Source organism: Ochotona princeps, chromosome 28 (genome assembly GCF_030435755.1).
Source record: "Ochotona princeps isolate mOchPri1 chromosome 28, mOchPri1.hap1, whole genome shotgun sequence".
NCBI classification, from domain to species: Eukaryota; Metazoa; Chordata; class Mammalia; order Lagomorpha; family Ochotonidae; genus Ochotona; species Ochotona princeps.
Window position 1 is genome coordinate 22,395,531 of NC_080859.1, and position 26,935 is coordinate 22,422,465.

Genomic DNA, 26,935 nt, shown 5'->3' on the forward strand with positions numbered 1-26,935 from the left:
AAATCAGACCGGAGGACAGAGTCAACACCCATGCCTTTTTAATGTTGCTGCTCAATCACTGTATTCAGTTAGCAGACAGGAAACCACTGGGCCACAGAGGTGGCAAGGAAAATGCTGGGAAACAGAAAAAATGAAGTTGGGAGAAAACTAGATACATCCCATTTCCAAGTGGCAGCAGCACAATATTTTAGTGGAAGGCAGGCATTTTTAGAGTCACTCCGAAAAAATTCACAACCCACATTTGCTTCTGCCAATGCTGACTGGATCCCTGCGTCCCACTGGTCAGGCTCCCAAGCCTTAATAGTTACGGAGTTGCCTGGAAGGGTTCCAAGTGGCAGACACATTGGGACAAACTCAGGCCCACCAAATGATATTGAAGTTCTAAGGTAACACCACAAACCTGAAAGATCATCAAGCTTGAGAATGGCACCCCCAAGGAAGACAAAACATACTTATGTTGTTTAGATTGAGCACTTGGAAGAATTTCCTGAGAATTTTCAAACAATAAAATGACCTAAGTTCCCAGAGAACAGATAATTCTTGGGAAGAAAATCTTCCTTCGTGGGAAGGATGATTCATATTCCAGATTCTTACACAGTCCCTGCCCAAGAATGCCCGTCCCCAACGCACAGGCACCAGCTGACCCTTCCTTCCAGCTCTCAGAGGAAAGGAGCCATCTTGACTGCCCTGGCCCCTGGCCCCGGGCCCCACATCGCTCTCTCTCCTGGGCCTGGAGAGCTCCACTGTCATGGGCTCCAGGCTTATTTCCACCAGATACATTCCAATCTAAAACCAGTCATTGCTGGATTCTCTCATCCATCGTGGAAGATGGGTGTGGACTAGGCTGAGGGATCCGAGCCAGGGAGTGTATTCCAGGAGTGGCACACCTCTTAACATCCAGTTTCATATCCTTTCCTTTACTGAGAAGGAATGGCTGATTTTACACTCGGGTTAAAGATGCCCATGCAGCCCTACAGCTGGCGCTGTGGAGTGGCGGCTTAACCCTCCGCCTATGGCACCAGCATCCCATATATGGGCACCGGTTCAAGTCCCAGCTGCTTCACTTCCAATTCAGCTCCCTGCTAATGCATCTGGGAAGGCAGGAGAGGATGGCTCGAGTCCTTGGGCCCCTGTTCCCAAGTGGGGGACCAGAATGAAGCGTCTGGCTTCATTGTGACTACCTGAGGAGTAAACCAACAGATGAAGGTCTCTCTCTCCATCCCTCCTTCTCTCTCTGTAACTTGGCCTTTCAAATAAAAATACGTAAGTCTCAAAAAAAAAATTTCACTACAGCATCTTCACTTCCACACCCATACTAGAGAGAGGCAGATTTCTCAGAAAGTGATAGAAACTGAACTAACAGACAGGAAGTACCTAGGGAAGAGAGTCTCAGATAAATGAAGCAAAAAACTAGGCCTTGCCACTTTCTTCAATTTCTCACGATTCTCCTCAACCTCACCTTCACGCTGGTGGGAGCCACTCATGGGAGAGGTGACGCACCCTCCCCCCACCCACGCTCTCTGCACTCCCTTCCTCACCCGAGGCGGGAGGCCCGCAGACAGTGCCGGGTCCTTCTAGAAAGTCTTCTGGGAACAGGTGCAGGGGTGACACCTGAGGACAAGCCTTGTGGGGAGAACTGAAAAATCACCATCACCTTTAGTCTTTCTGGAAGCTTAGAGTTGTTCTATTCATTGGGTTGATAGATTATGAGGGAATATTGTTTCAGTAACTTTCCTCATGTCAAACCATGACAGGTCAAGTCGATGACCTCCGGCTGTGTGCCAGATGCCATGCTCAGTGCTTTACAACCACCCCTTTGGAGCCTCACAACAAAAGGGCTGCTACTCTGGCACCTGCTGTTTCAGATCACAGGACACAGGAACTGTGGAGGAAAATCAACTTTCCTGAGGACCCAGAGTGCAGGTGGTTGTGATGAGCAGTTTAAGCCAGCATCCTCAGCAGCACCACTCTCTGACCCAGGAGTGCACACCCCCTGCATCCCAGTAAGGCCACATCCTGTCTCCTTCCTGAGGCCAGCCGATGACCTCTTCCTTCCTAAGACGCCCCCTCGGTTTGATCCTGCCGGGCAGCCCTGCCTTTTCCTCCACTCCCATTGGCTGTGACCTATGACCCCAGTCCATGGCACAGTGGGTTCTGCATCCCTCTGCTCTTTTCCAAACATTCTCCCCATCCCAACTCTCTGACTGTTTAAGGACAATCAGGACCCTGGCCACAAAGCTCCAAACAAGAGACACAGGTGGCCCAGAGGACACAGCACGACAGATGGGCCGTCGTGGGAGGAGTGAGAACCACGAGCACCTGCTGTACTCATTGAGTGTCAGGTGCTAATTCATGCGCTGTAGGTACCCTAGCTCATTAATCACAGTGACACCACGAGGCAAGGACAGGTTTCTCCAAGGCTCAATAAGAGAGTCCATTTCTACCCCCCTCACCTCTCTACATCCGACAACCTTCTTAGACTCCCCTCATGCCTTCAGTGTTTCGCATGGTTGTTTTTCTGAGTCCATCTGCCTTTCTCACCTATGCATAAGCGCCTGGAATCAGCAGCTGCCCCAACTCCTCTCATGGGGGAGAGGGTTTTGCAAACAGGAGCTCAATAGCAGATGATTCCTCTGAACAGAATGAAGACCTTGGACCAAGAAGTCACGGCATACAAAACAACTCAGCATCATATCAGCACATGTCAAGTCTTATTTGAAACCCTCAAAAAAGTCACTTACATTTAAGTTAATGCAGGTTATGCTTTCCGGATTCATGATTTGGGAAAAAATGGACATGGCTTTCTCCACCTGATTCTAGAAGGGAGAAAAATAGGTTACAGCTCAAATCAAGGTCATTTAGAGGAGCTAGCGTACTCCTACTGATGAGGACTCAGGGCTTGGAGGTTCACAGAGCAAAGTTTTGGATGACCAGAAATAAACTTCCTTAAGAGACTCCAACCCCAGGCTTGGGAGCGGCTGTTCCAACAGTGACCTGAGCTCAGCCTGGGGATGGAGATCTCACACCTGCCTTCCTCCTTCTCCAGGGGAACTGCCTTTAAGAAAAACAAGAATGAGAAACACAACATGAACCCCGTCTTGTGGAGGAAAATCAGCATGCAGAAAACCTCAAAGCCCAGGAGAGGCGGCAGCCATGCCAAGAATAGGGCAGACGGAGTCGGGCAGGTGCAGCAGACGGCATCAGGGGACGCTGCTGCGCATGTCAGAGCTCAGGGAGCAGGTCTCACAGGTGAGGCCATGACCCGAAAGCATCATGGGAAGAGGGAGGGAGCAGACCAGTCAGGAGTGGGCAACTGAGGATGGTCACAGCTGAGATGTCTCCTTCCCCATGGGAGCAGCAGAGAACTGCCCACTGGCGACTGTGCCAACACCTGTTCCCACTGGCTAGGGAGGACAAAAGCCTGGGTGCACGTGGACGCTGGGTTATATGGAGGAAAAACCTGATGTACTGAAGGAATTCCACTTGCTTGTCTGCTCTCTCTCTCTCTCTTTCTCTCTGACATCAATCTTCTGCAAATGACTCACCTAAGAGAAATATTTTTCAGTGATGAATAATCAAAATAGATCCAGCACAGACATGCCACCAGGGTGATATTTTCAATAAAGATTGTGTGATCGATGCAAAGGGCAGAGAAAGGGGGAGACAGAGATGAAATCTGGTCAGGAACTCCGCCCTGGTCTCCCAAGTGGGTGGCTGAGGCCCAAGCAGTTGGACCCTCTGCTGCTACCATTCCAGCCACATTAGCCAGGAGTCAGACTGGAAGCAGAGCAGCCGGGACTCAAACTGACATTCTGATATGGGATGTCAGGGTTGCAAGTTGCACTTTAACCACTGGATCACAACGCCAGGTTCGAAAGTAATTTTTTTTTAATAAAAAAGAAAAGGAACACAATAAAAATATTCCCAAAGGTCTAGAGGATGGAAATGAGAAAACAGAGCAAGACCACATCAATCGGAAGTAGAACAAAGATCATGCTAGCCTTTACCTTCATAGCAATTCCCATGGAACATGATTCTCCTAAAGAATTTGCTAGAAGACAAGGCCTCAGCCAATCAAGAGAAGGCTGGAAAAACAAGTATGCACTAGCTGACAATAAACAAAGATCCTACTGAACTAAACACAAGACCGAATCACACGTGGAGATATGGTTACAGAACAGTCCAAATGAACACGGCACAACGAGGGACCAACATTGTCAGAAGTCAGGAAGAAAGGGAGAAAAATAGGTAGGGAGCAAAGCTCACCCATTTCCTTGTCTTTATTATCTGCAGATTGGAAAACAACAACACTGAAAGCTGACAAACCAAGCAGATGTAAGAGGAAAGTGAACATGAGGAGAGGGAAGATAACAACCAAAGTTACATGAGGGAGGAAAATCAGAGAAAAGGGGAATTTACAAATCTTACCATTACTTGTATTAGAGCATTGCACTAAAAGAATGGCTAGCAGCAGAAGCAAAGCTGAAATCTATGCAGTATCTGAGACATGTCTGTAAGAGTTACAAAGATGACCGAAGAAGAGGGGTGCATAGGAAAGGGTATGTACCAGACAAAAATAAACCCAATCAGACTGAAGAGACAAACAAAACGTGGTGACGGACATGCTGGACATGCTGTTTTAAGACAACGCACAGGGCCCGGCGGCGTGGCCTAGTGGCTAAATGTCCTCGCCTTGAAAAGCCCCGGGATCCCATATGGGCGCCGGTTCTAATCCCGGCAGCTCCACTTCCCATCCAGCTCCCTGCTTGTGGCCTGGGAAAGCAGTTGAGGATGGCCCAATGCATTGGGACCCTGCACCCGCGTGGGACACCCGGAAGAGGTTCCAGGTTCCCGGCTTCGGACAGGCGTGCGTCGGCCCGTTGCGGCTCACTTGGGGAGTGAATCATCGGACGGAAGATCTTCCTCTCTGTCTCTCCTCCTCTGTGTATATCTGGCTGTAATAAAATGAATAAATCTTTTTTTAAAAAAAAAAAAAAAAAAGACAACGCACAAGTCCGGGCAAAAGCCACATACACGACCAAGAAAGACAGTCGAGCGAGGGACTCACAGTGATGATGAGCCAGTGGCAACACGCAACTGTGCACCCAGTAGTCTAACACACACCCCGGAGGGAACACTGTGACAGGGGCTTCAAGAGAAGCAGAAAGGCCTGCTGTAGGAGATATCTTAACGGACACAGAGAGAGAAGCCGAGGAAGCCCAGTGGACACCCGGTGAGGGTGTGTCCTCCGCAGCCTGGGTCCTGCAGGGGCTTCTCCCAGCAACCTGCACAAACAGCTCTGTTTCTCAAATTCCTCATTAATGAGAAGCCAGCAACGGCCCAGGCACATTTCATCAACTGGACTGGCTATTATTTTCCTGCTAGGATATTTCCTCTTACACTGGGCAAGCGGGTAAGGTGTCTCATTTTCCTAAGCCTTGGAATGGGACATCTCGGAGGAAGGGGCTATTCCTGAGACAGGGTGGGCACTCAGACTTCCAGCTCCCAGATACCAGGACGGAGGTGGCTCCACGCCGATCCCCTCTTGCCTCGGAGCCTTGCTGCGTCCACCTACCCGGTGAGGGCAGCAGAAATGATCACAAAAACCTCATTCAAACAGTATCGGCTGGGTCTCACTGTGAGACCCCCATTCCAATGCCCAAGCCCTCTGGAGATGAATTCAGCTTTGGACCAATGTCTCCTTGAGACTCAGTGGTCTGGGTCACTTGAAATTTTCATTTTAATTACTCAAGGAGTTCCTCTCAGAGCGCAGCTTTCCTGCCTGATTCTCGATTCTCCATGGGATCTTTTTTTTTTTATTAAAGATTTATTCATTTTTATTACAGCCAGATATACACAGAGAAGGAGAGACAGAGAGGAAGATCTTCCGTCCGAAGATTCACTCCCCAAGTGAGCCGCAACGGGCCGATGCTGTGCCGATCCGAAGCCAGGAACCTGGAACCTCTTCCGGGTCTCCCACGCGGGTACAGTGTCCCAGTGCACTGGGCCGTCCTCAACTGCTTTCCCAGGTCACAAGCAGGGAGCTGGATGGGAAGTGGAGCTGCCGGGATTAGAACCGGTGCCCATATGGGATCCCGGGGCTTTCAAGGCGAGGACTTTAGCCTGTAGGCCACGCCGCCGGGCCCTCTCCATGGGATCTTAACCGATCCCTTCTGAGCATAAACACGTGTTAGTTTCTGAACGGTAAATAACACCCCTCTTTTTTTTTTCTTGTAGGCATAGAGTCTTAGGTTGCCATGGCAACAAAGCCATTCATCTCTTTAAGGGAATTTCTTTGCAAGGGAGTCAGAAGGGCAAAAATGCAATAAACGAAGAAATCAAAATATAGTTGTGCCCAATCTCCAAGCAGACGCTACTCCGTGCACCCCAAAGCCTTACCTGGCGGAGCGCCAATGCCATGGAGAAGCAGACTCTGCTCCGTGCACCCCAAAGCCTTACCTGACGGAGCGCCAATGCCACGGCGAAGCAGGCTGCTCTCCTGCAGAGGATGTCTCCTCTGATCAGGGCTTCTTCTCTTAAAGTCATGCAGATTTTAAAAGATTCAGGGCTGTCCTGCGCGGAGAGGAGACTGCTTAACACATGCCTTTAATTGAAGTTCCACAGAATGATGACTGCGTGGTAACAGCAACAGGGGAATGCACAGGTCTGACCCTCCGACGGCAGTCACTCACGTGAGCTTTGGAAATCCGGTTAAACACACCTTCCTATGCACCGAAAACAAAGGGTCCCCAAGCAAGGCAGGAGAGCACGGGCCGCTGAAAAACTCTCAAGAGCACAGCAACACCACCTGTCCCAAACGAGGGCCACTGGGTCACAGTGGCAAAAACCCTGCACTACGCAGCCTGTCTCAGGCCACGGAGATGCTACAGCTCCCTGTGAGCAGACAAGGTCAGCTGTGTGTCGGCTGCTCAAATCAATTCTGATGTAGCAGTTTGTGTGCAAGAAGCACTGTGTAATGAAATGAGGACTCACAGGCCTTGCATCCACAAGGAGCTCATTTTTAGGTCATATCCATTTATGAAAGGCACCCCGTTAGATGCTGGGACACGGAAGGCCCCACAGCTCCCACAGAGGGGGACAGAATCTGCACCTTGCAAATGTAATGTCAGACAATGCCGGAAGTGACAGAGATAGAACATATATTTAAGAGAGGATAAATGGTAACCCAACTTCAGGGGTCATAAAACAAACAAACAAACAAACAAAAAACTCCTGCACGATGAGGACAAAGTAGTCTTGGCATCTGCCATGGGAGGCTGGGAAGACTGCCACAGGAGAGGGCACCAGGACTCGGGGCTGGAAAGCCCAGAACTACAAAGAGAGACAAAGCAGACACACCCTCTCCTGTTCTCACACTCCACATCCCGGCAGGCGCCTTTCCCGCATGCAGCTGCCTCACACAGCGAGTCTTCTACCGATGAACACATTTCCAACCGAAGAATTGGCACCAGATGAGAAAATATACATCAGAGGAACTGAACATTATTTATAGACCATCAATCAATCAGTCCTCTTCCCAGTACTACCCCAGTGCTCAGAGAGTAAAGCGGGAGACGGTCTCACCAGTTTGTAGCAGATGGCAAAGGCAAGCACGTAGGTATCTCTGCTGAACTTCACATCCTGGTCTTTCATCTCTATTAAGACCTCCAGTGCACCTGCCGAAAGGGGGCGTGTGGGCCGGTAAGGTCAGAGTTGCTCTGGCTGTCGGCCCCCCGCATCTCTCACCTGTTCAACACTACCTACCAAAAAGCCACGGCACAGATAACAGTCCGCTTACAATTGTTGCAAGAATCACAGCATGCAACAAAAAGCTAGCACCTTACAACCTGTTACCATTTTAGCATGAGTAAAATCTGGGATGGCACGGGACACAAGGCAGTCCTTGCAAACCCAGACAGGCTGAGGCCTCCGTGACCCGGGCGCTCAGGATCAGAAGCGGCAGCTCTGCACGGTCCTGCTTTTCCTTCCACATCTCCCCAACGGCTTTCGCAGCAAACACGCCATGGTACTTACTCTGATATTTGCCTTTAGTGAATAACATCTCCATCAGAATGTTGAATGACGTGGAGTCTGTGAAGAAACCTCGCAATTGCTAGTGAAAAAAAAAAAAAACCAACAGTTCAGCCAGCAATGACAACTTTTAAGAAGGTATTGACGGGCCTGGCGGCGTGGCCTAGCAGCTAAAGTCCTCGCCTTGAACGCCCCGGGATACCATATGGGTGCCGGTTCTAATCCCGGCAGCTCCACTTCCCATCCAGCTCCCTGCTTGTGGCCTGGGAAAGCAGTCGAGGACGGCCCAATGCATTGGGACCCTGCACCCGCGTGGGAGACCTGGAAGAGGTGCCAGGTTCCCGGCTTTGGATCGGCGCGCACCGGCCGTTGCGGCTCACTTGGGGAGTGAATCATCGGATGGAAGATCTTCCTCTCTGTCTCTCCTCCTCTCTGTATATCTGACTTTGTAATAAAAATAAATAAATCTTTAAAAAAAAAAAAAAAAGAAGGTATTGATACTATGTCTTCTCCCTTGAAGGCTTCTTCTACATGCTTTATCCACTTGGCCTCCTGAATTCTCTACTGAATCTGACACACCAGGGACCTATTTTTGAACAAAGTTTAGATGCTGTCATCGCTACATCAGCCAGGCCGTTCAGAGTGGCATGCTGCTTTGGAGTTTTTATAAAATCAGATTTATCTTTTTCATTTGAAAGGCAGAGGAGAGAGAGACACACAGAGAGGAAGAGAGAACGAGATCTTCCATCCACTGGTTTACTCCCCAAGTGGCCACATTGGCCAGAGCTGCGCCGATCCGAAGCCAGGAGCCTGGAGCCTCTTTCGGGTCTCCCATGCAGGTGCAGGGTCCCAAGGCTTTAGGCTGTCCTGTATTGCCTTCCCAGGCCACAAGCAGGGAGCTGGATGGGAAGCAGGGCTGCTGGGATTAGAACCAGTGACCATTTAGGATCCTGGTGCGTGTAAGGCGAGGACTTGCCTGCTAGACTATTGCGCTGGACTCTAATCCATGTTTATTTCAAATGAAACTCAATAATATAAAAATACATTAAAGAGTGAGACTCAATTGTAATTCTATCCCCTAAAGAAATCCAGTTTCGTGCATTTCCAGATTTTTAATACATATATACTAAAATGCAAAAAAAGAAAGAAAGAAAGAAAGAAAGAAAGAGGATCAAATTCTCCTCACTAATTTGAAACTCCCTTTTCTCTGCTTCCTGAGAGACCACAGTCATCGTTCTAACGCACAAGTGTCCTGGAAGCCAACCGAGGCAGTCCCAGCACACACAGGACAAATCGCAGGAGAGGAGTAACGTCTGCACGAACTGCTGCGAAGGGAGGCCAGTGCTTTCCACACGGCTGCTGGCTTGAATCCCTGGTAACGTGTCTGGGAAAGCAGACACATGTTCAGTTCGCACAGGTGCACCCCAGCTGAAGCCGTCGCCTGTCCCTGCACCTCCCATGTCCCTGTCCTGGGCCTCTGACTCCCGGGAGACAGAAGCGCAGGGCTGAGTTCGTTCAGGCCGCCCAGCGGCCTGTCTCCGCGGAGCGGCCTTGGGAACAGTGTGGGTCCCTCTGCGGACTTGACCCTAGGCAAGCGGAGGGAACGTGACTGGCAGGCAGCCACTTACCCGGTCCTTGATGAGCTCCAGCGCGGCCTCCTCCAGATCCAGCTCGTAGCACAGCCTCATGAAGAGGGGGCCGAACTTGTACTCTGCCAGTGTGGCAGCTGTGTTCTCTGCGTGGTACCTGGGAAGCCAACGGAGTCAGTGAGCCGTGGAAGGCAGGACACAGGAAACAGGATGGCCACACACTGCAGCCTGCACCCCTCCAGGTGCTGGGGCACAATGAAGGCGGAAGACAAGAGGGGCTCTCAAGACCGTCAGGGATCCCCTCTAGTGTGGGGGGACAGGCACTGGGACAAACTGAGAGGGGACGGCATTTGTCAGGGGCGGACACAGCCTGGTCAATGTGAGCCAGGAAGGCAAATGCGCATGTCATCACTCCAGGCTGGGTGGGCTTAGGAGCCCACACGGGAACACAGGGGCCTACTGTGCAAGGCCCCCTCCAAGAACGAAGCAAGGGAGAGAGGTAAGGCCTGCGCTCACACTGGCTTCATTTTCCGTCTTGTCTCCCTCTCTGCTGCTCTAAGCTTGAGGCACGTGAGGGCTTCGACCCCCTTGCTGAACAAATAAATCCAAGTGCCACTTTGGAATCTGACCTCTCACTCACGGCTGGGGGACATCTGACAGTGATTTGGGATTTCTGCAGGCAGTCAGAACTGCAGAAATGTGAATCAGGAATTTTCGAGAATCGATGTGATCTGCCTTAGACACTAAGAGGACCATCTGGCACCAAAGAACCATGCAATCGCACGTAACACAGACGGGGCTGTGCCCAGCACCTGGCTGGGGAACCACAGCATCAAAAAGGGAGCATGGGGCCCGGCAGCGTAGCCTAGAGGCTAAATGTCCTCGCCTTCAATGCCCCGGGATACCATATAGGCGCCGGTTCTAATCCCGGTAGCTCCGCTTCCCATCCAGCTCCCTGCTTGTGGCCTGGGAAAGCAGTCGAGGACGGACCAATGCATTGGGACCCTGCACCCGCGTGGGAGACCCGGAAGAGGTTCCTGGTTCCCGGCTTCGGATCGGCACAGCACCGGCCACTTGGGGAGTGAATCATCGGATGGAAGATCTTCCTCTGTCTCTCCTCCTCTCTCTGTATACCTGACTTTGTAATAAAAATAAAAATAAATCTTTAAAAAAAAAAAGGAGCATGGGTCACACTCCACTTACGATAAAAATAAGAGTTCAGAATTTACATCCTGATTTTCTATTCTTATAAGCACCCAGTGGTTCTGAGTTACCAAATGAAGACAGACAGGCTGGGGTGGAAAGGGGATCTCAAATGTGTGAGACTGAAATACAGAAATCAAGTTTGTGGACACAGTGTGATCTTAAAGCAGGAGAACACTTTCAGGAAAAAGTGTGACAGTCTACCTTGACGGGCTTTCAAGTTTATGCCCTCTGAGCCAAAAAGGAAATAAACAACAAGTTTCAGGAGGCAGTTCCTTATCCCAGTAGTATTTACACTGGTAAAAAAAATTAAAAATTACTGAGCTCAGTGCAGTAGACTGGTAGCTAATGCCCTTGCCTTGCACACGGCAGGATCCCATATGGGCACCAGTCTGTCTCCCGGTGGCCCCGCTTGCCATCTAGCTCCCTGCCTGTGGCCTGGGAAAGCAGTCAAGGACAGCTCAAAGCTTTAGGACCCTGTACCCTGTCCTGGCCAGCACGACCCAGGCAGCAGCTGACTGTCCACAAGTACGTGATTTCACCACCAGTAATAAAGAACTGTACAGTACACGTGGCCTTCGTTCCTGACCCCTGGAGCTGTGAGAAATAACCACCAGGCATTAGGCTCAGCCACTACAGACTGGCATGGTTTGTTACGCAACAACAGGTAACTGGCACAGCATAATTTGTGAAATAGTTCTTTCTAATTCGGTGTTTATTTTCAACAAATGTTGTGTAATTTTTTTCTTTTACCTTAGAAAATAAAATCAATGTTTCATATTTTAACGTTAGTAATAGCTGCTGTGGGCAAGTTTCTGAAACCAGAAAAACATACATTTGGATGGACCAGAAGAAAACCAGTTCAGTGATTTTCAGAGAATGACAATTTTTGGTATGTATTCTTCCAGTATTCTATCTACAAATGTCTCATATTGCTTTCTATAAAAGTACAACATACATGCTGGTCCACATACAGAATTCTATCTTTCAGAATGGGCTGGTTTTCCCCCAAGAGCACGCAAGCTCCATGCGGTGACAGCCGGGCAGAACCCTGGAGGAGTGCGAATAGTTCGCAGTCCAATGGCGACAAACAAGTGGGAGACACCGAGGACTGACACTCGGGGGACGCACACACAAAGGACGGCTCCAGGTGAGAGACAGCAAGGATGCAGAAACAAGCAGCTTTCTGACCCTACCGGGGAGGAGAGGTAAGTGGTCCTGGGAGAAAACTCTCTAAGGTACATGTCCCGAGGCGGGTCTAAGAGGCAGAGGATGTGGGGAAATGGAATCTGCAGCCCTGGGGCTGGCGATTGCTTGGGAGTTACGTCTCTCCATCCTTCCACCTGCCTAGTGTGAACCATCCTGGAGGCACTCCCGAACTGTTTGCTCGATAGCTACACATGAATGTCAAGAGATCTGGAGGTCAGGAGCGCAGAGGCGACAGGAGGGGAAGGCTGGCAGGCCCCTGAGGAAGTGCCTCACCTGTAGATGATGTTCTTAGCCAGCTCCACATCGTCCCGGGTCTCACACAAATGAAGCAAGGTTTGCAACTCCTCCCTCAGGATGAGCCGGTTCTGGGCCAGTTTGTCTTCCAAGTTCCGAAAATAGGCTTCTGGAAGAAAGAACAGGGGCGGTGGCCGTCAGGCAGGCTGCCTGGGTTGCACCTGCTTGACCTCAGGGTAGAGGGGAGGTCTGGAGCAGGCTTCGGCCGAGGCCCAGAGCTTCAAAGAAGCCGCTGAGAGGAAGGCTGGGAGTCGTGGCTCAGCACATTGAGCTGCAACTTGGAACACTTGCATTCCTTCCTGGAGTGGCGAGTCCTAGCAACGCTGCAGCTTCCTACTAAAGCATCCTGGGAAGACGAGAGATGACAGCTCAAGTGCTTGGGACCCCGTTACTCACACTGGAGACCCATGTGGAGTCCGGGCTCCTGGTCTATGCCCAGCCCAGCCTTGGCTATCATGGGCACAGGAGGATAAAACAGCACATGGAAGATGATCTCTCTCTCTCTTTCTCTCTCTGGCACTCTGCCCTTCAAGTAGATGAAAACAAACACTTTCTCATTTTGTATTTTTTAAGAAACCATGCTTATAGTCCAGCACAGTAGTTTAATTGACTAATCCTCTCGTCGCATGCACCAGCATCCCCTATGGGCACCAGTGTGTGTCCCGGCTGCTCCACTTCCCCTCCAGCTCCCTGCTTGTGGCCCGGGAAAGCAGTGGAGGATGACCCAAAGCCCTGAACTCTGCACCTGCATAGACAGACTTCCTGGGAAGCTCCTGGCTTTGGATCGGCTCAGTGGTGGCCACTGCAGCCATTTGGGGCCATGAACCAGCAGATGGAAGATCTTTCTCTCCTTCTCTTTGTAAATCTGTCTTTCCAAACAAAATAAGTAAATCTTTCACACACAGATACACACACACACAAACTAGAAGCTGAGCCACACACTGCTCTTTACTGGCAAGAAAAGAGGACCACTAATTCTGAGACAAAGCAATGGACCCTCTCATGCGTATCTGCAGAACCACTTACAGGATAGAAGTTATGGAGATGGGAGGGCCTGGGTTGTGATCCAGGTTCCAGCCCACGCTTGCCCTGGGGACACTTTGACCCGGTGTGCAATGGGAGAGCTGTGAGTCCTCCCTGGTGGCTTACCTAAGATGATGCATGTAAAGTGCCTAGCTCAGGGCCTCCACACAGCAAGCACGGACAACAGGGCCACTGCTGTTATATCATTCCCTTGTCATCCATTAGATCTAAGAGTCTGTCAAATATTCCTAAACCATTTCCAACATAAAAAGATGCCAAGGGCATGACTTCACATCATGTCCTGTACCTCTTAATCTGTCTTCATTTTAGCAGCCCCAAATGACAGAAGATGTATTTAAAGATAATCAATGGATAAGTACTGTTATCAATCAATTCATACTCTGCAGTTTCTTCTTTCTTTCACACAAGAAAAGACACAAAGAAAGAAGCTAGAGTTATGGCATAGCATGCAAGATAGCCACCCACAACACAGGCATCTGATATGGTCACCAGTTCAAGTCCAGGTTGTTCCACTTACGATCGAGCTCCCTCCCTCCTAATGAGCCTGGAAGAGCAATGGAGGATGGCTAAAGTGCTGGGCCCCTGCCACCCATCGCGGAGACTGGGAAGAAGCTCCTGACTCCTGGCTTTGGCATGGCCCAGTTCTGATCACTGTAGCCATGTGGGGACTGAATCAGTGAATGGAAGCTTTCTCTATGTAACCTTTTCATATATATATATATAAAAAGAGAGACATGCATAGAAGTATAAAATATGATGCCTACCCTCAAAGAGCCCGAAGTCCACTTGGGAAACGATCCAAGGAGATCTGAAAACAGTGCTGGAGGAGACACACAAACCGAACAGGGCAGAGAAGTCCTGGTACAATCCCAGCTTTGCCCCCCACATCAGATCTCATCAAAGTGGAGCAGAACCAGTGGGAAAGAAGAGGGATGAGTGCAGCTGAAGAAACAGAGAAGGGGGGACGCCAGGCACAGTTCACATGAGTAACAGAATAGAGCTGAGTGGACCTCGAGATCTTGTCCTGGACTCCAAAGAGGGCAAGGCTCCCTAGACAGGAGCCAGGGCACCCACTAACAAGGAGGTACATGATGGTGTCAGAGTGGGTTCTTAAGATGACAAGAGGTCTGGGGTGAGCATGGTGGCTCAACAGACAAATCCTCTTCCTACAAGTGACAGCATCCCAAATGGGCACCAGTTCGTGCCCTGGCTGCTCCACTTTCCATCCAGCTCTGTGCTAACAGCCTGGGAAAGCAGTGGAGGATGGCCCAAAGCCATTGGGACCCTGCAACCACGTGAGAGACCCTGGCTCCTGGCTTTGCTTAGGCCCAGTTCTAGCTATTGTGGCCATTTGGGGAGTGAACCAGCTGTTGGATGATTACCAAAAAGACAAGACAGAACGAAGAAACACAAAGATGACAAGATGTCGACAGGATGCTGTAACACTCTAACAGCAGTGCATGCTGCCATTGATCAGATGACATGATGGGCCATCCCATCTTCATTTACACAACCACAAACAGGATAAAGGTTTGTGAGCAGGAAGGACCTGGAGAGCAGCAATTGTTTGTAACAACTGTTACCGATTTATCTTCATAACAACTGGGATTCACAACTAGGCAGTGACATGCGGCTGGCACCACAGACATCACCACAGACCCAAAACCAAGGCTGCATGTGGGTGGGTGCTTGGCACAGTGACTAAAATGCCGTCTGGGATATCATATCCTGTATCCAAACGCCTGAGTTTGATTTCTGGTTCCACTTCCAATTCCAGCTTCCTGTTAATGTGTACCCTGGGAGGCAGGATGCTGGTTCAGGTACTCGGATCTCTGTTATCCACGTGGAAGACCTGGGCTGCATCTTGCACCGCTTTCACTTCTTCTACCCTGGCTTTCGTGAGCAATGAACAAGCTGGTGGAGGATTGCCCCTTTTCTCTCTGTGACATAAAAAGGAAAAGAAACTAAAAGCAAAAACAAACACACACACAAAACATTGACCTGCTAACACTCTGGGACTCAGAAAAAGACTGAAGTGAAATCTTTTACTGGGTCTCCAAGCCAGAGATGAACTTGTTTTCCTGCTTGTCTGTGGTTTATCTTCTCATCCCGCAAGCGGGGTAACACCAGGGAGGGGCAGAGAAGCCCCATTTCTGGAACTGGACTAGATGAGATGGAGGTGAGAAGGGCCAACCAATGGCACACAAGCATTTAGTAGCAAGGCAAGGCCCGTGTTTACCACTAGGACAGGCCACAGGGACAATGAGTTATTCAAAGAGGACAATCCTATGTCTGGCGTGGGAGCCTAGCAGCTAAAGCCCTCACCTTGCACCTGCTCCCATTTGGACATCAGGATCCCATATGAGCACCAGTTCTAATCCCGGCAGCTTCACTTCCCATCCAGCTCCCTGCTTGTGGCCCAGGAAAGTAGTTGAGGACGGCCCAAAGCCCTGGGACCTTGCACTCGTGTGGGAGACCTGGAAGAGGCTCCTGGCTTCAGATCAGTACAGCTCCGGCCACTGCAGTCATTTGGGGAGTGAACCATCAGATGGAGGATCTTCCTCTCTGTCTCTCCTCCCCTGTGCATATCTGACTTTCCAATAAAAATAAATAAATCTAAAAAAAAAAAAAAAAGAGGACAGTCCTACAAGTATGTATAAAGAAGTCCAGGAGTAAAGGAATGGGTAGAGTAAGCTTCCTCACATGCTGAAAAGGAATAGATCCAGGTACTGGCGTTCTTGTGTTATCATTTTTTACAGTAAGAATTTATGAACATTCCCCAAAGAAGAGAGAAGAGTAAAGTGATCCCTAAATACGCATGATCCAACTTCAGCAACCATCAGCATTTTGTTTCCTCTACATGCCCCAAGCACAGTGGATTTTTTTTTTTCCAAAACAAATCCCACACTTCACTGTCAAATTCCTCCTTGTTGCAGAAGATATCTACAATCCTACTTTTAGCACAAAGGAAAAACGTATCAAAATGCGCCATCACACGCGGTCCTGCTTTCTTTCACTTTGCGCTTGAGTTACGTGCTTCTGCCCTGACCCTGCAACACAGCAAAGTGTCACTGAGGCTGACATCAAGCAGTGTGGTGGCCGGTTCCTTGCTGCTCTCAGCACTGTCACCGTGATCAGCCCCTCCAGGAGGCGGATGCTCGGGCACAGATGCAGACGGGATGGTGGGCGGCAGCTCCAGTTGGAGCATCTCTCTGGATCCTGGGAGAAGGGATTGGAGGATACTGCAGGGTTTGCAGCAGCCAAGCAGCAGGTGGCAGGTGGAAGAACGAGTGAAATAGATGGCGTTACCTTTGGTGCCAGGAAGAGTGTGTGCGACAGCCACCTTCTTATGCTGGAATTCTTTTAACTTCACAATGTTATCTGTAAGGAGGTATCTTCTAGCTAAAAACGAGAACAAGGAAAAAATCACAAACTTTGGTTTTTTGCACAGCAAATAGCAAGAGTACAGCCTGACTGCCCCTAATTAGCCAGCATCATTTTCATTACAGATAATTTAGTTCAATAAGGAAAGTAGGCCTGAAAATGGGAAGAAACATTTCCAGGAATGGTGTGGTGGCCTAGCGGCTAAAGTCCTCGTCTTGCATACACCAAGATCCCATATGGGTGCTGGTTCTAATCCCGGCAGCCCCACTTCCCATCCAGCTCCCTGCTTGTGGCCTGGGAAAGCAGTTAAGGATGGCCCAAAGCCTTGTGACCCTGCACCTGCGTGGGAGACCCGGAAGAAGCTTTCAGCTCCCCACTTTGGCTCTGACCATTGTGGTCACTTGGGAAGTGAACCAGCGGATGGAAGATCTTCCTCTCTGTCTCTCCTCCTCTCTGTATATCTGACTTTGCAATAAAAATAAATAAATTTAAAAAAAAAATTTCCAGACAACCAGAGAAAACTTCTCCTCAGCATGAGAAGCTTCATCTCTGGGTGTGAAATGAACTGATGAGGAGCTAATTTTAAAGAGCAGGTTGACAGGAAGTTGGTGTTTATAGGACACCAGCCATCAGGGATAAAAAGCATGTTAAAAATATAATATAAAGGCCAGCACCGCCATCCCATATGGGCACTGGTTCCAGTCCTGGCTGCTCCACTTCCAGCTCAGCACCCTGTAACGTGTGCCTAAGGAAAGCAGAGGAGGGTGGTCCCCGTGCTTGGACCCCAGAACCCATATGGGAGGCCAGGAAGAAGCTCCTAGCTCTTGGCTCTGGATCAACCAAGCTTTGGCCTCTGCAGCCATTTGGGGAGTGAACCAGCGGACTGAAGATCTCCCCCTCTTCCTCTCTCTGTAACTCTCTCAAATAAATAAACCTCTAAACCAAACAACAACAACAAGACTATGTGTACATAATGCAAAAGGAATATCCAGTTTTGGTTTATCCAAGGCAAGGCTGGGGAATGTCTGGCCATGGTTGTGTAAGGTCCATGAAATCATCTGGGCTGACCCTGCCAAGGCAACTGGCAGTCGGGATGGGACATTCAGTCTATAGCAGCTACGTCTTTTTTTAAGTGTGTGTGGCAGTTGGCGGGGGGAGGGGGGTTTCCCCATCCCTTTAGAAGCCCCCAAGTGAACACTGGAACTCTCAGTGTTGACATGAGGAATGTGGTGTTTCAATGCCGCACTCCAGGTAGCCTGGTGAGTCAGAAATGACCCGTGGAAACACTGTTAGAATCCTTAGCTGGGTACAAGGTAAATGGACGAAGTCTGGCCAAAGAATCACGCACTCAAAGGATATGTCCTACTCCTGCAATGCATTCAACTCGACGGCGCCTGATACAGTGTGAAATATCACCAATTAGCATTTGCAGATTTAAGCCTTTTCACAAACACGTCACGGGATAATTTCCAAAATAAGCGAACTTGCTCAGGGACTTTCGGATTCTTTGTAGCCAAAGCTGGGATTTTCAAACACTGTAAAAAGGGACACCCAGATAGGGAGGAGGCAAAGTCGCCCCTCTCAGGCGAACTCTAAGGTCAAGACCGCAGGTGTCCTTGGGTTTCCAAACCCCTGGGACGTCTGCGACCCTTGGGGGTCACCGCGGCGCTGCACAGACTCGCAACTAGAGTGCAAGGGCATGCTCCCCGGAGATTCCCGCCTCCTCCTGCAACCCTCCCCGCCTTGCACCGCCTGAGCCCGCGGGTACCTCCGAGAGGGCAGCGGCAGCAGGCGGAGCCGGAGCCTTCCGCCCCGGGAGATAGGGAGAGCCGCAGCGCCGGCAGCACACCACGCTGCCAAGGCCGACCAGCGACGGCCATCCTGTCCCGGGCCCTACCAACTGCGGAAACGGGGGAGGGAAGATAGCCGTCGCCTAGAGCGCCCACTGGTCCGTCCCTTGAGAGGCCCCGCCCCTTCCTCCGCCGGCCTGCAACACCCCCCGGGCCGGCAGTTCTCTTAGTACGTTCCAAGATGGCGGCCCCCACGGTTCGGCGCGGGATGTTCCTGGCCAGGAAGGTGGCTCTTCCTCGGCTGTGGCAGGCAGGTTGGTGACGGCTGCCTTGGCGGGCTGCTTCACTAGGGCCCTCACGCTCGGTGCCTTGAAGCGAAGGGGATGACGGGCTGTGCAGGGGAGAGGCAGGGTGTGTGGCATCGTTGCTAGAGAAGCCGTTTGGGAGCCCAGGAAGGGAAGGGGAAGACCCCTGGTCTGTCTCCTGCCCTGCAGTCATGGAGTTTGCCGGGCTGGCGATGTGCAGAGCAGAGGGAGGCACAGCTCGTTTTTCTGCCCACCCCTGCGACTGGGACATCTTCCTTCCCGGTGAGGTTCGCTGGGTGGAGCACGAGGGCTCACGTCCCGAATCGGACCCCGTCTTCACCTCCTGGAAGGATTTCTCGGTGTTCAGCCCACGTTTGCCTGATGACCTTGGGAGAACACTTTTTGCTCTTATTGACCTTATTTATTGGAAAGGTACAGTTACACATAGAGGGGGAGTTAAGGAGAGAGCGACAGATCTGCCATCCACTGGTTCACTCCGCTACAGTGCCGGCCCCCTTGGGCACAACTCTTGCTTGGGCTTGCGTTGCTTGGGGTTTCCAGGTGTGGGTAATCGGTGTGAACAGTTCCTTGTAAGTACTTGGAGACGAGTTGAACACAGCCCACTGGAGCCCACTGCAATGAACATGCTGGGGTCCCATATGGGTGCCAGTTCTAATCTTGACTGCTCCACTTCCCATCCAGCTTCCTGCCTGTGGTCTGGGAAAGCAGTCAAGGATGACCCAAAGCCTTGTGACGCTGCAGCTACATGAGAGACCCAGAAGAAGCTCCTGGCTCCAGGCTTTGGTTTGGCTCAGTTCTTGCCGTTGCGGCCACTTGGGGAGTGAACCAGCAGAGGGGTGATCTTTTTCTCTGTCTCTCCTCTTTGTATGTCTGCCTTTCCAATAAAAATAAATAAATCTTTAAGCAAAAAAGGCAGACTGTCAAAAGATACAGGTGTGCAAGAGGACCAGCCATTTCCTTGCTTGTTCCGTGCTCAAGAGGCCACTCAGATTTTTTGGGTCCCCGCCCCCCTTCTTGATCTTGGAGGTGTAATGGCCAGTCAAGTCCTCAAATCACTACCCTTCACACATCACTCTGAACCAAGAAGTTCTTCTGTGGCCTTCCATTTTTCAGGACTCTTGTGATGACATTGAACCACCTGAATGATACAATTCTTTCTCCCATTTTTAGCTCAGCCGACTATCACTTTAATTCCTGGGCCACTTCCACGCCCCCTGCCATGTAACCTAAACATTCATGATTTCCGGGAAATGGGATATGGATGTCTTTAGAGGCTGTCCATCTGCCTACCGTACTTGGCAACTCATTCCTGTTTGTCATTAGCTTCTATTAGGAAAACGAGCCATTTGCCAGACTTAAATTCTCATCCTAATGCCCACTTCCTTTCATTATATCTTGGGAACAAAAAAAAACAGAGGCTGATTATTTTTTAATTTTCCTTTAAAACAAATAGGAAAAGCTTGTGTTTTCAGTCCCTGGGGTTCCCATCGGTAACAGTATCTCGGGGAATCTTTCCTGCCCCCTTGGTTACTTCCCCACTTTTCATTTTTATTACTTCAGTTTACTTAAAGGCAGCAGCACAGATGGAAAGAGATCTTCTATCCACTGGTTCACTCCCCAAATGCCCACGTCGCCCCAGGCTGGGCCACGCCGAAGGCAAGAACCTGGTTCTCACTCCAGATCTTCTACATGGTGCCAGAGAGCCAAGTATCTGGACCATCATCGGGTAGCTAGAAGAGAGTAGCTGGCACTTAGCCAGACACTCTGATATTGGCTATGGATGTTCTCAGTGGGGACTTAACCATTGCACCAAATGCCTACCCGCTTCCTCCTTGCCTTCTATCTTTGAATTCAAAACTCTTGAGCAATGGTCTCAATTTTGTCTTTGTTGACTTCAAAATATAGAAAGGGAATTTCTTCTTCTTCTTTTTTTTTTTCAAGATCTATTTCTTTTTATTGGAAAGACAGATTTAACAGAGATAAGGAGAGACGGAAAGATCTTTCATCTATTGGTTCACTCCCCAAATGACTGCAGGCTGAGCCTATCCAAAGCCAGGAGCCAGTAGCTTCTTCTAGATCTCCCATGCCACTACAGGGTTCCAAGACTTTGGAACGTCCTCCACTGCTTTCCCAGGCCAAAAGCAGGGAGCTGGATGGGAAGTGGAGCGGCTGGGACACGAACCAGTGTCCTTATGGGATCCCAGTGCATTCAAAGCAAGGATTTAGGCATGGAGCCATCGCACTGGGCCCAGAAAGGGGATTTCATAAACAAGAATGAAATATGCGCTAGACTGAAGATGTAGGGAAGGAGCGAGAGATGATAATATTAGAGGACCATTCTGTCCCTGAGAGCCCAGAGTATGTCACGCAACATCCCCTCCTCGGCTCACACACTTAGTCAGGAGCTGCCTGTGCTTCCCAAAGAAATGAGAGAGCTTCCGGATTTTTGTGTGCTGTCTTTTTCACTTGCTGTAATGACCCTGAGGTTTATTCATGCTGTGCTGTCTTGGTTCCTTTTTGGAGATTGGCCAGTACTCGCATGGTAAGAATACACCCACGTTTCACTTAGCCATTTCTCAGTTGGCAGGTACTTGGGTTGCTCTCTGCTTTTTATCCATTATGAAGAATAGCACTGTGAGCGTTTTTGTTGTATATATAATAATTGTCATTCTTTCCTAAACCATTCATCAAAGCAACTATGTCTATATCATTGACATTGTATGTAGGTATATATAAGTAACCTGGAGGTGATTTGAAGCATGTGACAGGGATGGGCCTAGGTAATATGCAAATATCATGCCATTTTATATAAGGGACTTCGAGTTTCCGTAAGTTTTTATATCACAGGGATCCTGGAGCCAATCCCCAAAGACAGCTATGTGTTGTATTCCTGTATGTGTCTTAAGAAATGACTGAATCTTTCGCCTGCCATTTAGTTGGGTTGTCTTTCCTATTTTTGACTTGTAGGCACTATTTATGTTTTTCAGGTGCAAGTCTCTTATCAGGTAAACGATTTGCAATTATTTGCTTTCTTTCTGTAGGTGATTGTACAAGTTTTTGTTTACTTTTTTTTTTCCCCAATATTGACTTTATTTATTTGAAAGGCAGAGAGAGAGATCTTGCATCCACTGATTCACTCCCCATATGACTGAAACATCCAGGGCTGGGTCAGGCTCAAGTCAGGAACTCCATCTGGGACTCCCACATTGGTGGCGGCGGCTCACGCACCTGGGTCACCTGCTGCCTTCCAGGCATACTAGCGGGGAGCTGAATTAGAAGCGGAACAACAAGGACTTGAACTGCTGTTCCATTGTGGGATGCTCTTACCGCAGGCATCAGCTTAACGCGCTTCTCCGCATCACTGGTCCCAGAAGTTTTTAGTTGGAGTGAAATTTCTTGAGCTCATGTTTACTGGGTACTGGCATAGGCCGGGCCTTGTGCCTGTCGCTGGGACTACACTGTGCCATCTTGTTGTCTGAACTTCAGCTTAAAGAGTTTCCTGTTTCTACCAGGGTCACTCAGTGAACATACTACGCTTTGCCCTATGTGAAATTTCACTACATATGCTGTTTCATGTTAGATGGACATGTTTGTAGGCTTTGACAAATAATTGGGAGGCACTCAATCAGTGAGCTCAGCAGCGACTCAGCAGCTGTTTCCGGTTGTAGGAAGGTCTTCTGGGTCTCACATGGGCAATACAGTGGCAACAAAATGGCTTTGACCCCTAAGGTTACTGGGACAGAAGTGTCAGTATCTTGACCCATTAGGTGATGGTGGAAATTTTCAGGTTTGTTACCTCTTCCACTTACCACAAATTGAGTGCATTTTGTTAGGAACTGAATTGTGAACCAGGAAGGTGTCAGTATGGTATTACAATTTTTATATATGGTGTATTATATATATGGTGTGTGTGTATGTATGTATATATATGTGTGTATATAATCATGTAGTTAACATATAAAAATGCTTAATAAAACAAATAGAAAGTGCACCTATCGTGAAGCCAAGCCCATTGAGATAACTGTGTTTTTCCCCAGGTGAGCGGTCCCTGCTCTCTGCAGCGTATGTGGACAGCCACCAGTGGGAAGCAAGAGAGAAAGAAGATTGCCACCTGGGTAGGTCAATGTCACTCCCGGGTGCTCCGCACATGCAGGTGCTGCTGTGTACTCAGGTGTTGGATGGATGAAGGGAGGCCGCTGTGTACTCGGGTGTTGGATGGATGAAGGGAGGCCGCTGTGTGCTCGGGTGTTGGGTGGATGAAGGGAGGCCGTTGTGTACTCGGGTGTTGGGTGGATGAAGTGAGGCGTTCCCGGTGCCTAGGCCAGAGCAGCACAGTGCAGGCCTAGGGGGAGACAGTCGCCCGTGCTGTCTTCTCTGTCTCCTCCGCGCACGGCTGTCCTGACGGTCTCCCGATGTTACGTAAGCACTTCTTTCACTTCCTGTGTCTTGTCCGTTTTTATCATCTGGTTTCCATGCAGGCTGTATCTGTCAGACCGCATTTTGTATTTCATACTTTCATCCCTCTTATTTTCAGTCTCTTGGTTGTCTTCAGGCGTCCTGTGGTCCTCAGGGTTCGTTTTGATCCGTCTAGTTCATCACCAGGTGAGAGGTTAGGAAGCAAAGTCTAAGCCCTCCTGTGAGCCGTGCGGGGTTAACATCTTTGGTTAGCATCTTTCCAGCTGCTGAGCTGTACTTGTGCCTCCTTTCTCCCATTTCCTGTGTCCCATTTTATGGGAAGAAGCCTCTCTTTCAAAGATCCCTGACCCTCTGAACGCTTCCTCCTGACCTATGCAGGCCACCATCCAGTTGTTGCTGAGCCGCACAGATCGCTGCCTGCTTTAGGAGACTCGTGTGGTTTTGTGTTGACGCCAGTGCTGCTCTCGTAGTTGTCCAGCTGTTGTTTTGTTGAGCTTAAGTCAGGGAAGACCTGTGATCCCTCTGGCCAGTGGGTTCTTCTCGCGAAGGCAGAGCGCATGCGTAGCTTGTAGCCGTCATTAGCAGCTACCTGCTGGAGCTCTCGAAGTTTCTTCCCTGACAGTGCAACTGTGCGAGCAGCTTTGGCTGTGAGCTCTGGAACGGTGTGGGCAGAGCTCTGGCGGATCTGAAGCCACTCTAAGGGACCTTGTGGTCTGACCCTTGCCGTGAGCGCCTCAGCACAGCCTTTTTCTAGCAAAGACTTGGTCATGCTCTTCCTTTATCACCCTGAAATTCAACTCACAGTTGATATCATGTAACTACACATAATACTATCCAATCCGTTTCGGTTTCTGTGCATGCTGGCCGTTGGCCACCTCTGCGAATTTATTTCCCTTGAGTAAATTCGTGTTGGCTGTAAGAAAAAGAAAGCCATGCAGCTTCCTTATCATGACACTAAGGAGAAACAAAAGGGAAGCATCTCGCAGTGAATAATATAGATTTTAATGTTTAAATAGATGGCTTAGAAAAAGCTGCATGGAAAGGCACAGTGACATGGCTGGGTGCCTAGTGTGGAATCGCCATCAGTGTTGACGACGGAGTGTTGGGACAGGTGTGGTGAACCTGAATACCAGGACTGTCACTGTCGTAATGACACCTTGGGTTTACACAAATGAATAGTGCATGCTTCCAACAGATTCGGGGCTTTCTGCTTTTGAGTGTGTGTGTGTGTGTTTAGTAGAGTGAATGCAGTGTCACAGATGGTATAGTATGTAATTCACATCTTTGTTTTAATTTTAAGCCATTTGAAACTTGTAAAAGGTCACAGAGCTCTTCTCTGTCCTCTCCCTGCACTCGCCCCGTGTTCCATTGTGATCCTTTGTGTGTTTTCTCATGTTCTCTCTTCACACACACACGTACGTTTGCATGTGCACTTTTTAGTAGCTACTTGCTTGTTGCTTACATAATAGGTTGTTACCCTGAGTAAATCGGAGCTTGTTACCTAATGTACTGAGATTGTCCTACGTAACTCAAGCGAAGTTAACTCTGATGTAGTACTCCAGTATTAATTACCTGTTTTGTCAGTTGGCCCAAGAATGTCCTTGAAAACATTTTTCCTCCTCCAATACAAGATTCAGTTTAGTGTCAGACAGTGCCTTTGGTTATCATGTCTCTACTGTGTGCTGTAGTTGTTCGATCACTGGGCTCCCCAGTTCTTGTACGCGTGGTGGTGGGAGGGTGGAGGCCAGGTCCAGGTAGAGTGCCTAGCAGGTGGGCCTAGTGGAAGGTCCACGGGTTGGAAGCTAGTTCTCCAAGAGGGTTGGTGTATAAGCCTGAGCTGGGCCTGGCCTCTCCCTGTGTGCCTCCTGACTCACCACGTGGTCCTTCTTGGCACACACTCCGCCATCGTCATCCTGTAATCGCACTAGATGGATCAACTGATGAGCTCGCCCCGATCGTACACTGTGACCCTCCAAATCATGAACCAAAATAAACCACATTCGTTGTGGTAAAGGATAAAGCTATCCTTGTTTGTCATTTCTTAATGATATTGTCATTTTTTTTTTTCCTAGAATCCATTCTCTTTTTCCCCTTAACTTTGAGAGGCAGAGAGAGAGGAAGAGAGATCTGTCAGCCATTTGTTGGCTGCTGTGGCAGGGGCCTTGCTGCGTCTCCCAGAGCCCACGTTAGTAGGACCTGCGAATCCAGAGGCAGGCATCGAACCCAAGCCCTCGTGACTTGGGATGTGGTGTGTCTAACTGCCGAGCTAACTGCCTACCTTCCCTGCTCCTCTGTTTCTTTTCATAAGAGAAGATTCCTCTTTCTGGGTTTGTCTGTTGTTTCCCATGATCCCAGTGAATCTTTACTTCTCCATCCAGAATTCCCAGAGAACTCTCGGGGACCTCGCTGTCCCATCAGAGCAGTCGCCTTCACCGATGACTTTGGCGTGGATCCCCCGGTCAGATGTGTCTGATTTTTTTTCCACTGTGGAATTATGGGTTTTCTCCTTTCTGACTCAGGGCCTGTCTGGGGGAGATGCTGTAATGCAGTGCGGACGTCTTGCGTTTCATCAGAAGTCTCCTTAGCTTTATGATCCATTCGTCCTATTACCTGAACCCATTTTGCTGCCATAGTTAGCAAAAGAATACCTTCCACCCAGGTCTTGGTGTCTAAGGCCATTTCACACTGACGCTACTCTGGCGTTTGTACTTCCTGGCCCGTGCAGTGGACAGAGCTACAAGATATGCACACACATACACACATATATGGGGAGGGTGTGGTTAAGACACCCACCCCCAACACTGGAGTGCCCGGATTCAGTCGCCGACCCTGGCTGCTGACCCCAGCTTCCTCCGGGGGACAGCAGTGACGGGTCCTGTTAGGTGTCTACAACCCGCGGGGGAGGCCTGGATGAGTTTTTTCACTCTGACCCAGCCCCAGCGGCTGAGGGCATCTGGAAACTGAACCAACGGATGGGAGCTCCTGCTCTGTCCTAGAGAAACAAAAAGCCCTATGTAAATACATATGCATGCATCTCTCTTAGAAATCACGAGCTCATGCCAGTCATGCCAGCCTGAATGCCCACGGTTCTTCCTTGCCCTGCCATAATCCATTCCTGGCCCCCAATGGTAACATACATTTGGCTGCGTGGGACAGCCCCCACACACTGTGGGTCACCCAGCTTCCCTGTCTGCCACTCCTCCTGGAGGCCAGGAATGCCTGTATCGCTCCTTAGGGGACCACTCTTCTAACCGTGATCCCAACACGGACTCCGAGAATCACCCCTGTGTATAAGGGCAGACTTGTTCTGATGTGCCATGGATGGATTCCAGAGGAGGGTGCTGTTAGCTCTCTGCACAGATGAGGAGGCCAAGTTGGGTGTCCTGGGGTTGGATAGAGTCACACAGTTCCCAGAGGGATTTGGCACCGGCACCTGAGGAAGCAGAAGCAACTTGTGGTTGTTCAAGGACCTGCACTGGGTTAGTGTTACGTGGAGGCGGTTGACTCCTTCCCAGTCAGGCTAGGGTACTTACAAAAGCAATCCTGGGTGTCGCCATGGATGTGGGGCCCTCTGCCCAGACTAGGCGCTGTGTGTCCTGCACCCCGCACCCAGCACATTCCCCGTGCAGTGTGACATGAAGGGCGAATG

General features: G+C 49.8%; 2 protein-coding genes across 2 annotated transcripts in view; one reads left to right on the forward strand and one right to left on the reverse strand.

Annotated features, from left to right (window-relative positions):
* PTCD2 (pentatricopeptide repeat domain 2) overlaps positions 1 to 18,654 on the reverse strand; it is a 29,798-nt gene extending 11,144 nt beyond the window's left edge. Inside the window, exons 1-8 of the mRNA XM_058656358.1 lie at positions 18,523 to 18,654; positions 16,680 to 16,772; positions 12,306 to 12,435; positions 9,660 to 9,777; positions 8,035 to 8,113; positions 7,585 to 7,676; positions 6,460 to 6,573; positions 2,742 to 2,816 (exon numbers count right to left, since the gene is read on the reverse strand). Coding sequence (XP_058512341.1) covers positions 2,742 to 2,816; positions 6,460 to 6,573; positions 7,585 to 7,676; positions 8,035 to 8,113; positions 9,660 to 9,777; positions 12,306 to 12,435; positions 16,680 to 16,772; positions 18,523 to 18,634 — 813 coding nt within the window. The 5' untranslated portion in view covers positions 18,635 to 18,654. The remainder of the gene's footprint in view (positions 1 to 2,741; positions 2,817 to 6,459; positions 6,574 to 7,584; positions 7,677 to 8,034; positions 8,114 to 9,659; positions 9,778 to 12,305; positions 12,436 to 16,679; positions 16,773 to 18,522) is intronic.
* Positions 18,655 to 18,774: 120 nt separating this feature from the next.
* The window catches only part of MRPS27 (mitochondrial ribosomal protein S27), a 67,422-nt gene continuing 59,261 nt past the window's right edge, over positions 18,775 to 26,935 (forward strand). The window contains exons 1-2 of the mRNA XM_004586259.2: positions 18,775 to 18,858; positions 22,908 to 22,985. Coding sequence (XP_004586316.2) covers positions 18,786 to 18,858; positions 22,908 to 22,985 — 151 coding nt within the window. The 5' untranslated portion in view covers positions 18,775 to 18,785. The remainder of the gene's footprint in view (positions 18,859 to 22,907; positions 22,986 to 26,935) is intronic.